Source organism: Naegleria fowleri, assembly GCF_008403515.1.
Source record: "Naegleria fowleri strain ATCC 30894 chromosome Unknown tig25, whole genome shotgun sequence".
NCBI classification, from domain to species: domain Eukaryota; phylum Heterolobosea; class Eutetramitea; order Acrasida; family Naegleriidae; genus Naegleria; species Naegleria fowleri.
Genome location: NW_025407957.1, coordinates 15,538 through 32,093, shown reverse-complemented (window position 1 = coordinate 32,093; position 16,556 = coordinate 15,538). Strand labels below are relative to the sequence as shown.

Below are 16,556 nucleotides of genomic sequence, written 5' to 3'. Positions count from 1 at the left end.
AAAAAAAAAAAAAAAATTGTTGGAAAAGGATGATAAAATTTCGAATCACAAAGACCAAATCTCAGAGCTAGAGGAGAAAGTACACGCGTTGACTGAAATTGCTGAATCACAAAAAATCACAAAATCTATTCTTGAAAAGAATTTGACACTGCTTGAAGATTATTTGCAAACCTTAAACCAAACTACCACTAGTATTATTGAAAAGAAAGATCAACAAATACAGCAAATTTTACTTGTTAAAACAATGCAAGAAGAAACAATTACAAATTTGCAAAACGATTTAAAACTTGCCGAACAACGAATATCCTCATTACACAATACCCATCAAGAAGAAATGAAAAAACAAGCAGAATTCATAGAAACTCTTCAAAAGGAAATTACTCATCTCAAACACGAGAAATCAGAACAATTCGAGCGAATTGAAACTTTGAAACAAACAACATTACGTGTAATGCTTAACGAAAAGGAAGAAATTCTTAGACAATCAGCACAGCTACAACAAACTGCCCAACACATTGCTCAAATCTCTTCCTACATGGGTCAATTCAATGAGACCATCAACGAAGAGAATGAAAAAATCAAAGGTCAACTCAAAATATTCCTCGATAAGTTGGAAAAGAAACAACAATGCCAGAAAACAACCAACGAATTACGCAAAAAGTTAAATCATATGGAACTGGAACAACGTGAATGTTTTTCTGCTTTGAGCTTGTGTCGTGAGGACAAGACAAAACTCATTCAGGACAAACAAGTAGAAAAGTTAATCCTTAAAGTGACTTCACTTGAAAAACAAATTGAACTCTTAAGCAATGAAAAACAAGCATTAATTTTGAGAGTTGGAGAATGTTCATCGAATGTCACAGAGTTAGAAAAACTCTTCAAGGAGTGCTCAGACAAATCTGCAACACTCTCCTCCATTGTCATTGAAACCAAACTTGAACATGTCGAAGAACAAAAGAAATGTAAAAACAATGTGGAAGAATTGGAATCTAGATTAAACGAAGTGATGACTGAAATGAACAATATGCAATCGCAGAGTAGCGAAGAAAATTCACACCATATTAAGGAACTATCCGCCCTTAAAGATCACCTTCAAGAATGTCAATTGAAAACACAAGGACTCATCACTGAGAATAGTAATTTAACTCTCTCCCTTCAAGAATTGACCCTTTCCGTTCATGAGCTCGAAAAACAAAATCTTGAGCTAGCTTCTGCCCATGTACGAACAATGATTCAAGAGGAAGAATCCATGTCAGAATTACGTTCTGAAAATCACACGAAGAGTATTGATGAGCATTCCAAAGACAGTGTTGAAACTCATTCCTCTCATCAGGAAGAACGACAGCCCACACCACAACCAACAGGGCTCAACATGAACACTCAAGAAGAACTTAACCATGATCTCACAAAACCTCACAAAAAGGAAGAGGAGATACCTTCTTCATCAATCACAAATGAAACACACGAAGAAGAACACGACATGGCTGAAGTTGAGCTCACCCAAACAAACTCCCTCATGTCACCATCATCCTCTCTGGAATCGCCATCTTCAACAAACCCTTAAAGAACTTTCTCAGTTTTGTCTTCTTCTTAGACCAATCAAACGCCAAGTCATAAATGTCATTCATGCTCATTCATTTATGAATCATCTTGATGGACCTCCTACGTCCATCCATTGTGTGATTGAATTTCAGAGTTCAGTCCTCAAAAGGATTTCCAAAAATCAACTCCCGTACTTGATCGCAATAAGGACTTTCCAAATAAATTCACTAGGGCGATTAATGCGACATAAGAAAAAGATCAAAAAGAATCATTCCGAACTGAGTTGATCCTGGAACAACAAAAAACAACAACAACAACAAGAGTGTATATCGACCTTTGACATGATGATCCTCCTCCAATCGTCCGATCTTTGGTTGACTCTCCTCACGACGTGCTGCCTTTTCTCTTCTCTTGTTTTACGTTCTGAAAACACTTGTCAATCTGAGAAGAAATATTGCCAAAGTTCAAGACATTCCTGGCTATTGGCAACTCCTCAGTGAGGGTTTCATTCGAATTCCTATCCTTTCTCCTTACATTGCACATGGCAACTCGGATGTGATCATTCAACTCTTGAAACAAGAACAACTGAAACAACAACAACACAACAAGGATTCCAATTCATCCAATTCTTCCAATCATCATCATTCGAATCAATTATGTATTCGAGTTTCCACTCCTCATCGTAACAATATTCTCTTTGCCGATAAAGATTCTTGCAAAGAAGTTCTTCTCACCAAATCTTCTTCCTTTGTGAAACCAGTGGAAACATTTTATGAACCTTTTAACATCTTTTCAAAGAAGGCAACGTCTATTTTGACAGCTCCGGATGGACCTGTTTGGAAGAATCATCATGTGGTAGTCTCTCCTTCCTTTACGACAAATAATTTGAGATTGATGTGTCAAGCGGCAATTCGAGCCACAGATGCATTGTTTCACACCAAATGGGAAAAGTTATTAAAGTCTTCGCAAGAGAGCATGATTCATCATCAAACGAGTTTGGGAGAAATTAAGAAAGATGGTTTTGTGTTGGATTTGGAGGATTATTCCGATGTGACTTTGGCAGTGATTGGTGAAGCTGGTTTTGGAATTGATTTTGGAATTTTCTCGGAAACATCCAATGATGGAAAGAAATTCAGAGAGGCATTGACGAATGTGATCAAACATGATTATTATCAACGATTTTTCTTTGGAGAAGGACTTGTTCGAAAGATGTTAGCTCGTTACACTAAAACGGATCAAGCGCTTGAACTGATGAGTGAGCACTTGAATCGATACATTTCTCAGAGACAAGAAGAATTCAAGAAAGATCCAGAAAAACCATTGAATGATCTCTTGTCACAATTAGTGAAAGCAAACATGGAAGAAGAATCAAATCACAAATTGACATTGGATGAGTTGAAGAGTAATGCATATATTTTCGTCATTGCTGGACATGAAACAACGAGGTAAGTGATCACGTGGAAAACACCACGTTGTGGACCAAAATAATAATTCATTTGCATGATATTTAACATTAATTTTATATTTAAATTATGATTGAAAAATTTAGTACAACACTACAATGGCTCATGTATGAATTATCAAAGAATCAAAAAACTCAACAAAAAGCAAGAGAAGAAGCTTTAAGAATTGGTGGACCTGAATTGAGGGCGCCTAATTTCGATGACTATGCCAGCATGGATTATATTCATGCAACCATGATGGAATCTCTTCGATTGGTAAGTTCTCCAAGTTTGGTTCGACGAGTGTACATGATGTGAATTTTGCACTTTGTTTTGACCGCAATGCCATTCGTCACTTACACACTGTTAACATGATTATTCATGCAAAACCTTGTCTTGCAGCATCCTCCTGTGGTTTCCATTGTTAAGGAATGTTGTAAGACCACCACCATTGGCAAGTACAAAATTCCAAAAGGTTCTACCATTTACCTTGATGCCAAAGCTTGTCAAACCTTATCTGCCGATTTTAATAATGACACCTACAAGGGTACAGACTTTGCACCAGAACGATTCCTCGATAAGGACTTTAAACAAAAGGTTATTTCTAGTGTCAGTTGGTTCCCATTCTCTGGAGGAAACAGAAAGTGCATTGGCTATTCATTCAGTCAAATTGAGACGTGCATGATCTTGTGTCGACTTTTACAATTTTATGAATTTACATTGTTGAATGACGAAAGCAAGAAGGAAGATAAGATTGTAGATGTTCCTGGCGTTACTGCAAGACCTTCATCGAATTTGCGAGTGTTGGTTACCAGAAGAAGATGAAAATGTCCAAAGATGATCTCTCTTCGAAATGTAAATAATGTTCATAAAAAATCATTGTGCGGATGCAATGACAATTTTAACTTGAAGGTTCCAATAAATAAAAAGAGAACAACAAAACTGCTGGTGACATTCAATGATTCAATCACAAATCTAATTTCCATATTTTCACAACTCCATCATCCGAACAGGAGGCCAACTCTCCAAAAACATTCCTATTCCACATGCTACAATTAATATCTGCATCATGAGCATTCACAATCTTGGTCAATAAATTCAATTTTTGCTCAGTTCTATTCCACTCAAAGATGGCAATGGTATTGTCTCCACCAGAAGTGGCCACCAATGAAATGAGCTTCTCCAGGCCTGTATGGATTCTCATACACGCACCAATCGACATGATATATCGTTCGAGTGTGAACATCAGAAATGGTCTGAATGGCTGTCATATTCATGTCAAGATAATTTCCGACCACATCCTCTCTCCACACAATGATTGATTTATCATCACCTACACTGACCATAAATTGTGGGTAATCCAGAGGAGTAGTTGAGGTCATAGTATTTGTAGTACCACTACTACTACTGGCAGTAGAATATCGAACAGTCGTTTGATTGTTCATTGTAGAACTGGGTACAAATGGTGGTTCAAAAGCAAGAGCCCAAACTGTACTGGTGTGACCTCTCAAAATTCCAACACATTTCCATTCATCTCCTCCAGCTCCACCAGAGTGTGAAAAATCATGGTGACTTGAATGGTCATCATTAAATCCTCCTTCTTTCCAAACACGAATTGTATTATCGTAGGATGCGCTAAACAATAGAGATGGCATGTTTTCTCGAGTTAATGGATGCCAAGCTACAAATTTTACATCCTGTGTATGTCCACTACACACGGAATTGCAGTCAAAATCTGAAAATCCAATCTTATCAATTGCTTCCCAAACCCAAACAGTTTTATCACGACCACAGGTTGCCAACAGTCCACAGTCAGCTCCAAATTCACTCTCTTCATCATCGTCATTCATTTCAGCACTCCAATTAGAGGAAGAAACGTCTTTGAAATTCCATGCCACCGATTTCACTTCATTTTCATGTCCTTCCAAAGTTGAGACACATTTTAATAGTTTTAAAGGACTGAATGAACCATTCTTCTTATCATCATTGTGAGGAGATTGTTTGACAAATTCCTCATCGAGTGCATTCAAATGTGATACGATTTTGTTTTTCAACAAAATCCAAATAGAACTCGTTCCATCAAAACTTGCACAAGCCAAAGCATTTCCATTGGGATGAGACCAATCCACCCGACGGATGGTTCGATTATGTTGATTTTCCAAAACATCCAAACATTTGATCATGGTCTTGTAATTTCCTCCCGAGTTTGATGATGTATTTAAAAGGCTTTGGTGATTCATACCCGGGTATGACGACGACGAAGACAATACATTCGTTGTTATTGTTCCTGTTTCTGCCTCACTCCGTACATAATAAATCCTCACCGTCTTATCCGATGAACACGTGGCCAACACATGTTTATATTGTGGATGAAAAGAAACCGACCAAACACTTTCATCATGATCGCACAGAGAGGCAATAAGTTGAAGTCGCCACAACAAATTCATTTTTTTTTTGCTTCAAAAGGATGGACTGTTGCCACAACAACTCCGTGTCATGGAGAAAAAACATCATTCAGAGGACTCTGTGTTTTTTCTGGAGGAGGACATTCAATACGATGACTCTTGAGAATGACTACTTGACGACTACTACTACTACTAGTTGTTGTTGTTGTTGTAGCATGTATTGTGTAGAATTGCACAGAATGTGTGTGAATGGAGAAGTGAGGAGGAAAGCATGAATGGAATTCCGTGTTTCAATCGGTGACTTGAAGAATGTACAGTTCAATTCTGGAAATTGAGATTGGCTTCACCAAGTGCTCAAGAAAACTACAACAAGAATCTACCGTGTACAGTATTAATAACCAATTCATAAATTGATTCTACAAACATTTAACCCTTTTAAAAAAGAAGTCTCTTACGATTCATCAGGTAGAACAAGTATCCTCCCAAAGCTCCTCCCAAGTGGCCACTCGCACTCACGGATGAATCTCTGTTCGTGTACCAACGATAGCACTCAATGGCAATGACACCATAAAAGAAATTCCTTAATTTAAATTGGATGGGTAAAAAGAAGATGCCTACTGGAATGAAGGGATGTACTTGTGTCACAAACGCTAACAAACCAAATATGGCTCCGCTGGCTCCAATACCAGTGGTATAGTATTCATGGGGTCGATGAAGTGCAGTACTTCCAATCCATTTATCAAGTAAATAAACAGAAGACGCCACTAGACCACAGAAAATATAAGCTGGCCACAATAATCTTCTAGTCATGGGCATCATTTTTCCTAATTGACTCAATGCATACATGTTCATGAATATATGAATTAAATCAATATGTGTAAACATGCTTGTGAACATGGTGTAAATTTTGCCATGTTTGATATTGTCCAATGAAACTCCCAAATTAGCAAGAATGTCTTGTCGTGTGAGGAATAAATTAGCCAAGACAAACACAGCCACATTCAAAGCAATGATTTTTTGAATATTCGTAAATCGGAATCCACTTCCTTCTCCTCCACTTCCATAGCTACTGTATTCGTAATAGGAATATCGATGACCTCCAAATACATTTGAAATCTTTCTTTTCAATTCTTCCCAACTCATCTCAAGTTTATGTGGTATTAGAATCGTTCTTGAATTCTTGAAGAATTTAGATTTGAATAACTGTTTTTTCATGTTCCATAATACATTTGAAGAGGCTTGATAGAGACTACCAATGATTCCTCCGAGAGGATGTTCATAACTAGAATTTAATAAAAGATGATGATGATGATGGTGGTGGCTTGACTCGGGTTGATCAAGGCTTACTCCCTTCATCAAATTCAACGAACTCATCATCCTATTGGATTTTGATTGATAAATCATCTTCTTCCTATCATGATGATAAAGATCATTCATCCGAGAGAAGAATGAAAATTGATGATTAATTCCAAAATCCAACAACCGACGACGGTCCATCATCGGTGGATCAGCAATCGTTCTCATCACCACCACTTTCAACATGGATGGAGTGTTAGTGGTGCTTGTTGTTGTGCCATGAAAAAGAATTCCTCCTCTTCTCGAAAAGCTGATACCACTAAATGAAGAAGAAGAAGAAACGAGTTTCAACATTTTTTGTAAGCAATTCCTCAATTTCGAATAAATTCTTAATGATGATGAAAGGCCTTTCATCGAACAAATTGAACCGATGACTTGTCGGTGGCATTAGACCCTCAGTTCTATTGAAATTTCCTCTCTTTATTTTGATTTATTATTATTCACGTATTTATTTAGAATGGACTTGTCTCTCTTTAGAAGTTTCTTCCCATATGAACGTTATATAACTGACACCTGTCAGAATGCAAATTTACTAACGAGAAGAAGAAGAGATATGAGAATTTGATCTTGGAAATCATTGCCATAATGCTGGTCCTCACTCTCAATTGATCTGACAGTTCTTGTAGAATGTTCACGATTATGAATGCGAATACACAAATTGCGAAAGTGTTTTACTTCTTCTTCTTCATGATCTCATTGTGAGAATTTGACCATCTCATACCTTCTCCAACATCAAAAAAAAGAAATCAACGACCAGACCCCCTAGACGACGGTTGTTACAACCCAACTTTTCATTGAGTGAGTGATCAATTCATTCTCCCGACAAGCATTTCACGAATTGGAGGTCAGATCAGATTGGTGCAAGATAAGAATCAGCAAAACGTTTCGTTGCTTTTATCCGTGTTTTGGTCTCAAACAATAGCGCTGTGTGAAATAGCCATTCTCAAAGATCCTTCCACTTGACACTCTGACAAGACCTGTCACTAATCACGATTGTGTTTGCGCTGTCAACAAGCAAGCTTACAAAAAGAAGATTCCACATCTCTTTCACAAGATCAAAATAACAACAACAACATTTTGCTTCTTCCAATCGATCACAACATTCCATGTCACCTCCCTCTGAAATTCATCAATCCTCATCCATCGAATTACAAGAAGCAAATCACACCTCTGCCATCCATTCACCACAACAATCACTACCCTCACAACCATCATCACCACAACCACAACAACAACCATCTTCCACTTCTCCTCCTCGACAACATGATCATTCCATTCCATCGGCGAAAAACATCTCCGTTTTCTCCTCTCCGCTCCGAATTCGGACTTGCTTTGGTGTGGTGGAATTGTCATGGATGCGCCTTCTTTCCTTACTCTCTCTCGTGGTGAATGTGGTGGCATTTATCATCTTGTTGGCACTTATTATTTGGAGTTACGCTGCATTTCAAGATTTGGATACTTCCACCATTGAATATACTGTGATGGCAAGATTGTATCGAGAACGATTGTCCTATAGTTCGAAAACAGCTGCTCTCTATTCGGCATGCTTGGCCTCGTTGAATGTTTCGGTCGTGACACCTCCGACATCGGGAACCACATCGGGATCCGGAACCGGAACCGGAACCGGGCCTTGCCGAAAGAGATGTAGGGGTAGATCAACCGCAGAACAACTCGGAATCCAAGCCACGAATACTTCTCAACTTTCGACAACACAGGCGGCCAATTACGACTTGTACGTCTCTCAAGAGGCCTACACCTTTTACAACACCACTCTCCTCTACAATCAAACCATTTCGAAATTACTTTCGGACTTGAGTGATCACGAAATTCAAGCGCTTAATTTAACTCGACTCGATTCGATCGATTCCTCCATTCAGTTCGAAGCTCAAGCGGTCAATCTTGCACTCAAACACAACGGAACGCAAGCCCTCAAAGTTCTATTTTCAGATCCGACCTATCAGACCAAACAAGCTCAATTTTTACAACAAGTGTTGGACCCAGTTGCGTTTTATGTGAGTGACAAACAAAATTCGATTGCATTTGTGTTAAAAGTTCAGACCGTGGTGAGTTTGGTGGTGATTTTGGCAGCTGTGAGTATTGTGATTCCAGTGGTGATTGCAACGTTGGTGTGTGCTTTGAATCGAGATGCCATTCAACTTGAGAGATTGAGAAAGGCGAATGCGTTGATGGCTATTGATACCATGAGGGATCCTCAATTGAGAAAGTGTAAGTACAATTTAGTGAATGTCAAATGTGTCGAAATTTACAAAATGTGAAATGCATTTCATGTGGTTCGAATCATGGCAAAATATTGAATGTATTTCATATATGATCCTATGATCATTCTCGTGAATGATTGGTGTGATCACACTTTCCAAATGTTTCAATTTTTTTTAATATTATTTTTATTTCACAGTATTTAAGGCACATTGTGAAAAAGAATTTTCTGTTGAAAACTTTTTAGTATTGGAAAAGATTGGTCAATACAAGGAATTGGCTGCAAAAAGTATAGAAATCAAAATGTTCCTCTATGATGATACAAAATCCACACTCTCCGATGACACTGACATTAGTGAGGCCAATTCTGAATATTCCGCCATGAGTAGTGCTTCCACAAAAAAGCCCAAAAAAGATTCTACATCCAAAAAACCCTACACCGAAGCAGATTTAATGTCCTACGAAAAGAAAAAGTTCGAATTGGCAAAGGAAATATACAATGAATTTTTGGACATGAACGGAAGCATGACTGTCAACCTGTCAAAGAAAAAGACTGACGTTATTAAGCATAAAATTGAGGAATGTGCAAACAGCGCCTTTCCCTTGTTGGAGGATGATCTATTTGATAGTATCGAACGTGAAATTGCTCAATTAATGTTGGACACTCATCGAAGATTTAAGGAAAGTCTTGCATTCAAAAAGCAAATGAAAATTGATAATATCAATACACGAATCAAGAATGCTGCCTCACAGACAAAATAAGATGGAAAATTGAATTCAAATATTTGGTCAATCTTGTAAAGTATATTTGCTGAGTCTTGCATTCCAAAATAAACAATAATATTCTAGAAAATTACTTGAAAGACAAATCATAGCTTTCACAACAACAGCTTCTCCACACTTGTCAAAACCTGTACAATTTCTGAAAACTCTGGTCTCAATTCTGGTTCTGACTGCCAACATCTTTTCATTAACTCGATATATTCATTTGTGATTTGCACCAATTTAGGTAAAGAACAACCATTTTGATAAGGTTGAACATATTCTTTCAACCAAATTTCTTCTTCCAGTGGAGAAGAGAAGGGAATTTTCGGTCTTGATCCATTCAATACGTGCAGCAACACATTGTATTCATTCTCGACAGAGGATGCTGAATTGAATCTGTGAATTTTTGCAGACTTGTCATTAACATAGGGATTTTCTTCAAAAAACAATTCCCACATGATAATTGCAAAACTGTAGACATCGATTTTGGGAGTGTATTTTGGATTGTCATCCACCATTTCCTGTTAAAGTAAAATTGTGAATGAATTGTTGAATTAATCAAGGTTCACAAATTCATCACACATTGAATAGCAAAAAAGTTCATCACCATTAATGTTTTACATCTATCTTGTTCACACACTTACTCTCGCCATATAAAACACAGTTCCAATATGTTTGGTAGCAGCAGCACTATTTCCCATAATTTTCGAAAGTCCAAAATCACATACTCTTGCGTTATAATCTTCATCAATTAAAATATTTCCTGGTTTTAAATCTCGATGAACAATGGGTGGTTTCAAGGAATGCAAGTAAGCCATTCCATTTGCAACTCCAAGCAAAATGTTAATTTTTTGACGAAGAGTCAAAAATTCAACCCTCATTTTACATCCATAAATCAACTTGTCTAAACTTCCTTTGGGTAAATATTCCACTACAATGTATTTGTGAGATCCAGAAAGAGAAATTCCATACATTTTGACAATCGAAGAATGATTGACAACGCTCAACATGGCGGCTTCTTTTCAAACTCTTCTCCCATATCAATGTCATCGAATTTAAGTGTTTTTAGGGCGACATCTTTGCTATTCCACTTTCCTTGATAGACCGTTCCGTTACTTCCTATATATTTGAAGAAATTCCATAATATTTTTCATAGCAGTTGCGGGTGTTAAAATATAATAGTATTAACAATTTCATAGTTACCTTCTCCGATTTTTTTCACAATTTCAATGTCCTCAATCGGAATAATTAAAGATTGATAACTCTTCTTTTGGGTTTTACCAATTGAAGGGGTGTAATCACTGCTACTTCCGATACTGTCATTAATTAACAACGGAGTTTTCATATCCGAGAAAATCACCTTCTTGTCAATAATTTTAGACTCCAAAGTCTGCTCCGCCTTAACCTTTCGTTTCAACATTTGAAGTTTCAAATAAATATTTCTCACTACTTTGATCGTAACTAGTAGAATTAATCCAAATATTAATGTTAAAAAAACTCCTGAAACTACCGCAATAGGAATGACAATTTTTAAAATGAGATCATTGGAAATTGGGACATCGTTCTTGATGCAGATATATCCATACGAAAATGGTTGCTTCAATTTATATCCATCAGGACAATCCAAAATATGAATAGTGACGTTCAATTTGTAATAATTCTCAAAAATCAAAATTGCCTCAATTTTTGTTGAACTATTCGAGAAAATGGAAAGTGACAACCCAATTATTTCGTTTCTACTTTTAGAAACATCAGAATGAATAATGGAATCATCATTTCTTGCTTTTAGTATGACTTGATCTTGTAAATAATTAATTATTTCAGTTCCATTGTAGGAAACTTTTTGAAATCTAATTTTTGGAATTACCTGACCTGGATAGATACTCCATTCGAGTGGCTGTTGTGGATACATTATTTGAGTCACATTCTCCACCTCGCTGTTGCTATCAAATTGAATCACAACTTGAAAATGGATATCCGAGAAGGGGCCACCAATGAATGGCCCATAGGATAGGGCCTTATTTCCAATATTGTTTGACAAATAAATGTTATAATTGTCACTCATATCAATCTTGGTTGAGTAGATACATCCGCCAGAATACAAAGCAGTGTTGTTGTAACAGGAGTGAAATTTTCGAAGAAGTGATTGTTGACTGTCCAAAGGGGCTGAAGTTTCAAAATAGATGGCTCCTCCACGATATGCTGTATTATTCAAAAAAGTGAATCCCAAATTGGAGAAGAATGAAGAATCATGATTTTTGATATAGAGAGCTCCACCATTCTGCGTTGCATAATTGTTGATAAAATCAGCAGACTGTACAGAAACAAAACGAGTATCGAGATACATGGCTCCTCCATTCAATGCCTTGTTTCCCATAAAGTAACATTGTTCAAAGACAGTACGTTGAACACCAGAAATACTGACGGCTCCACCAAAACCTTGTTCTAAACTGTTGTAGGAAAATGAAGAAGTTACTAGTCTGATTTCTGAATCGAGCACGCCTTCAAAATTTGCAATTACTGCTCCTTTGTTGTTTTCAAAGAGTGAACCTGTGATTACCAAGTTACTGACGAGTGAGGTGGAAAGAGGGATCGTATGAAGGTTTTTGAACGTAGCAGAAACTTGTAAAAGTATGTGGAAGAAATCCTAATGGTTGGCTTAGGGTTTTGAATGGCATTTGTGTCTACTTCTTGCTGAGGCTGTGAAAATACACACCTACTAAAAACCACGCTGTCAATTCCATCACTTTCTAAAAAAAAATTTCCATTTGTAGAAATTATGTTTGTTAGTGTGGCCGTTCTGGAATATGCTTGGTAAATTGAGGTATATCCATCGAAATTCACTCCTTTAAACTCAATGGATTGAAATCTTGTAATGACAAAACTGGAATTCACAAACTGGCTATTCACAATCGAAAATGTTTGGCTATATTGAATATCCAAAATTGTATTCACATATTGTTGAACTGACTTGTAGTTAAAATTTTGAATGGCACAATTTTGAATCGAAACTATGGCCTTCTTGTTACTTGTCAAGCCAATAAATTTCATTATACTTTCTTCAAATGTGGTTTTGAGTATATTATATAACTCAGAATGTGTAACATTACATTGCACAAATGTCACATTAAATTCCTTCTTGTAATAAGACGCCTGAACAGCCATATTATCGATTTGACACATTTCAAACTTGATTTCAAACACATTCAAGACGACAAATTGTTCGTCGCTATAAATTTTTGTTCTCAAAACGGTCAGGTTTTGAAACGAAATGCTCCTCGCTTTCAAATACGAAATCAATTCTCCATTATTACAATCAATGATCATTCGATTTTCACTATTATTTGTATTATCATACGGATACGATGCCACAATAATATCATCATACGACTCTGAGACTGCATTCTGTTTCATTCGACAAGCTGCCGAATTTCCAACATATTTTCCTTCCAATAAATAAATGATGGCCGATTTTTGTTCAATAATTTTCAATTGAAACAATTCCGATAATTTCTGAAGGGCCTGAGAGATGGAAGAACACGGATCTGATTTTTGGGTGCAATTCGGAAGAGAGGATGATGAAGAATTTGGTTGAACATACAAGATGGTAAAATTGAGTGGGTTGATGAGAGAATTTTCTGATGATGAAAGGCTTTTCGTTGTGGTGGTTGCCTGTAAAGGAAATGTTGAAGAAGAGAAAGAAAGATTTTCGGAAAGGATGAAGAATGGGGTAAAAAAGGAATGAAGAAGAAGAAGGATGAGGAATAGTGTGGAAAGCATGAAAGAGAGTTGAACGATGACGACGTTGTTCTTGAAATTGACGATGAAATGGATTTTTCGCCCATTTTTTTTCTTTGCCGTAAAAGTGCAATCTGGAACAGGATTTTGTAACCTTTGAGAGCGCAATGAATCATTTACAGGTCGTTTGTTGTGAAGTTGGATTTCACAAGATTACAGAGTGATACCCACAAAATGAGATGGTTTCTGCTTCTGTATTTTTGTCTTCGGAATCAAAATTCCGAGCCGCTCTTTGAATAAGGAAATTTCAAAAATAGAATTATTTGATTCGAACTTTAAAAAGGTTAAAAAAAATTGAATTGACTTCAGAAATGACGCATATACTTCTGCATCAGTGGTGGATGAATCATCAAGAGAGAGATCACTCTCCCTCCACACCTCCATTAAGCTTACATCGGAATGACCATCGGATCAGAGAAAAACCACAGTTTAGAATTTTTCATGATCGACTGCGGATGTTGAATGATTTAGACCCTAATACAAATCATCATCTTCAGCAGCAAACATGTAGATTGATCGGCCCAAATGATAGTAAAAGAATGGATCAACGGAATGAAGAATCATCCTCCTCATCATTGGATTTTCATCCTGTTGTTGGAACCACAAGTTTGAATCATCATTCTCAACAACGAAATCATCATGACCTCAAGAATACATCCACCTCCGTTCCAATCACCATCCATCGTTCAAGAACACAAAATTCCTTTTTCAAATCTCATCGCCCTATTGATGATAGACAAGAAAAGGAAATAGAATCAAGACCATCCTCCTCCTCCTCTTCACCCTCTTCACACGCTTCAATGATTCATCATCATCAAGATGCTTCCGTAAGGCATCCCCGAATAAGGTTCATTCGAGTTACCTCTCCAAGTGATAATGAGGAAAATAAGATGGATTTTGAATACACATCATCACCTAAAACTCACAATTTTCATCATCGGAATAGCATTCCTTCGGAAGAAGAGCCACCCATGAAAAAGGCAAGCCACCTTCACGCAGTGGAAGAAGGAGCCACAACACATAACAAAGCAACAACTCCTTCCTCACCTCAACCTGTCAAAAAATCACACCAACAACAAGAAGATTCAAGATCGTCACACAAGAATCGCAAAAAAGAACTTCTCTCGGAGCTATTGGCTCGAAAACATTTAAGGCTCATTCACGCCACAGCAAATGGAAATTGTTTATTTAATTGTATTTCTTTGGCACTTGCTCAAAGTGAAGAGTATCACACCCAAATAAGGCAAAAATGTGTGGATTGGATTGAAAATAATTTAGACACGCCAGTGTCACAAGATGGAGGAATCAAAGTACGAGATTTAATATTTTTAAAACCTTTTCAAGAAACTATTGAGGATTACCTGGGAGAATTGAGACAAGACAAGGAATGGGCTGATTATTGCTGCCTAAATGCATTGGCTAATTTGCTAAATGTACAATTGGACGTGTATTATGTAAACATGTTGGAGGATGGAAATTGGGATGATCCGTCATCGATGGTGGTAAAATCTAAGATTAAGGTTCTGCCCGCACAATTTGTGAGGGGAGGTGTCTCTCAACACCGACGACACCACGGTCTCAAAAAGATTCGTGTGGTCTATCATGAAGAATTGAAACATTACAACCTCCTTGTTCCACAATATCACACCTCCATGTTGTAAATTAAGAGTAACAATTCGATCACCTCAGTAAAAATGGTAAATTATGAAATTTTCGATCAATATTCGATCTCACAAGAAGTGGCCAACACGTTTTATTCTTATCCCAGGTTGTCACAAACTAGATGCTAATTTTTTGCTTCAACGAGAGCAATGCACCTAGTGAATATTGCCAAAAGTTCCCTTATAAAAACCAAACCATCCCTCTTTCTCATAAATTTCTTGAGCACATGAAATAATATTCAGTCTTTCAACAGTCTTTTTGTCCTCAGACAAGACACCATATTGTAATCGACGTCTCAACATTTTCAATGGTTGAACAGTAAATCTCGAGAATAATTCAGCCACAATAAACATGAAAGAATCCAATATTTCTTCTGTTTGGTCAGATCCCTCTGTTACACCTTCATCTCCTAATCCGAATAATCCAAAGAAGAACTTCATCGAACGGTACGAGCCAACCAATGTGGTAACTCTTATAATTCTTTGAAGAATTTTCAAATACCATCCACGATATAAGGCACGAAAACCTTCTCTTCTAATAATGCGATTCATGCACTCAATGGAACCATTTGGATCTCTCAACTCGGGATGAGACAGCCGATGTGAGCGAGGAGCTTGCATTCTCACAAACACTGTATCAAAAGGATACGAAAAGATGTCTGTAACCAATGAGGCTCCATGATAAATTAATTGATAGGTCGGAATACTTCTCTGTGTGGCTAAATCTCCACGTTTTGCAACGAGAAATTCTCTTCTCAAATCCAATGAAACCAATACATTACGAAGCACATAGGAATGAGTCCACTTCTTAAACATTCGTGCAACAAAGCCTCTGAAGAATCCACCGAGTCCTTCAATCCGATATAATTTTGAAAATCCTTCTACATGATTCGTCGGAGCTTTACTCTTCTCCACTTCAGTAGGCTCTAATATGATTTGATAACCCACAGCTCGAAAGAGAAAATTAAACACTCGATATAATGAGAAGGAAGCTATGAGAGAAGTACCCAAAATAAGGTCAAAGGTGTTGGAAAATTCTTGCTCTGCTGATTGGAAGGATGGAGGAGTTATGGTTGCTTGTGGTGGTGGTGGTGAAACCACTTTAGCAAACACCACAGGATCGGAGGATAGAGATGAGGAGGAGGACGATAAGGTTGGTGTTGTTGAATCCATCACGGAGAGTTTGAAAAAAGAATAATTAGCAAAGAATGTATTGAGCTTTTGAATCAATCAAAATAGTTGGTGCTTCTAACTGTTAGAGTGCCGTCAGCAGTGGGATGATGAAAAGAAGAATTATACCTCCGATAAGATGATGATGGAAAATTGTTGGTCAAACGGAAAAAACGAAAAGCTCGAGGATATTTTTTTTT

General features: G+C 37.2%; 7 protein-coding genes across 7 annotated transcripts in view; 3 read left to right on the top strand and 4 right to left on the bottom strand.

The window, feature by feature from the left end:
- Positions 1-3,809, top strand: part of FDP41_001445 (uncharacterized protein) — a gene marked incomplete at both ends in the record, with an annotated part of 4,973 nt that extends 1,164 nt beyond the window's left edge. The window contains 2 exons of the mRNA XM_044704530.1: positions 3,111-3,260; positions 3,387-3,809. Coding sequence (XP_044564241.1) covers positions 3,111-3,260; positions 3,387-3,809 — 573 coding nt within the window. Of the gene's footprint in view, positions 3,261-3,386 lie in introns of the transcript that reaches the window.
- Positions 3,810-3,951: 142 nt separating this feature from the next.
- On the bottom strand, positions 3,952-5,431 carry FDP41_001444 (uncharacterized protein; the record flags this gene model as incomplete). The annotated part of the gene is made up of 2 exons (XM_044704529.1): positions 3,952-4,248; positions 4,322-5,431. The coding sequence occupies 2 exons, from the start codon at positions 5,429-5,431 to the stop codon at positions 3,952-3,954; spliced, it is 1,407 nt and encodes a 468-aa protein (XP_044564240.1).
- Positions 5,432-5,824: 393 nt separating this feature from the next.
- On the bottom strand, positions 5,825-7,039 carry FDP41_001443 (uncharacterized protein; the record flags this gene model as incomplete). The annotated part of the gene is made up of 1 exon (XM_044704528.1): positions 5,825-7,039. The coding sequence occupies one exon, from the start codon at positions 7,037-7,039 to the stop codon at positions 5,825-5,827; it is 1,215 nt and encodes a 404-aa protein (XP_044564239.1).
- Positions 7,040-7,851: 812 nt separating this feature from the next.
- On the top strand, positions 7,852-9,724 carry FDP41_001442 (uncharacterized protein; the record flags this gene model as incomplete). Its single annotated transcript, XM_044704527.1, has 2 exons — positions 7,852-8,971; positions 9,162-9,724. The coding sequence occupies 2 exons, from the start codon at positions 7,852-7,854 to the stop codon at positions 9,722-9,724; spliced, it is 1,683 nt and encodes a 560-aa protein (XP_044564238.1).
- Positions 9,725-9,840: 116 nt separating this feature from the next.
- On the bottom strand, positions 9,841-13,507 carry FDP41_001441 (uncharacterized protein; the record flags this gene model as incomplete). Its single annotated transcript, XM_044704526.1, has 5 exons — positions 9,841-10,248; positions 10,372-10,658; positions 10,736-10,846; positions 10,931-12,294; positions 12,444-13,507. The coding sequence occupies 5 exons, from the start codon at positions 13,505-13,507 to the stop codon at positions 9,841-9,843; spliced, it is 3,234 nt and encodes a 1,077-aa protein (XP_044564237.1).
- A 557-nt stretch (positions 13,508-14,064) lies between these two features.
- FDP41_001440 (uncharacterized protein) lies at positions 14,065-15,186 on the top strand (the record flags this gene model as incomplete). Its single annotated transcript, XM_044704525.1, has 1 exon — positions 14,065-15,186. The coding sequence occupies one exon, from the start codon at positions 14,065-14,067 to the stop codon at positions 15,184-15,186; it is 1,122 nt and encodes a 373-aa protein (XP_044564236.1).
- Positions 15,187-15,342: 156 nt separating this feature from the next.
- On the bottom strand, positions 15,343-16,359 carry FDP41_001439 (uncharacterized protein; the record flags this gene model as incomplete). The annotated part of the gene is made up of 1 exon (XM_044704523.1): positions 15,343-16,359. One exon carries the CDS (start codon positions 16,357-16,359, stop codon positions 15,343-15,345), a length of 1,017 nt encoding a protein of 338 aa, XP_044564235.1.
- Positions 16,360-16,556: the final 197 nt, after the last annotated feature.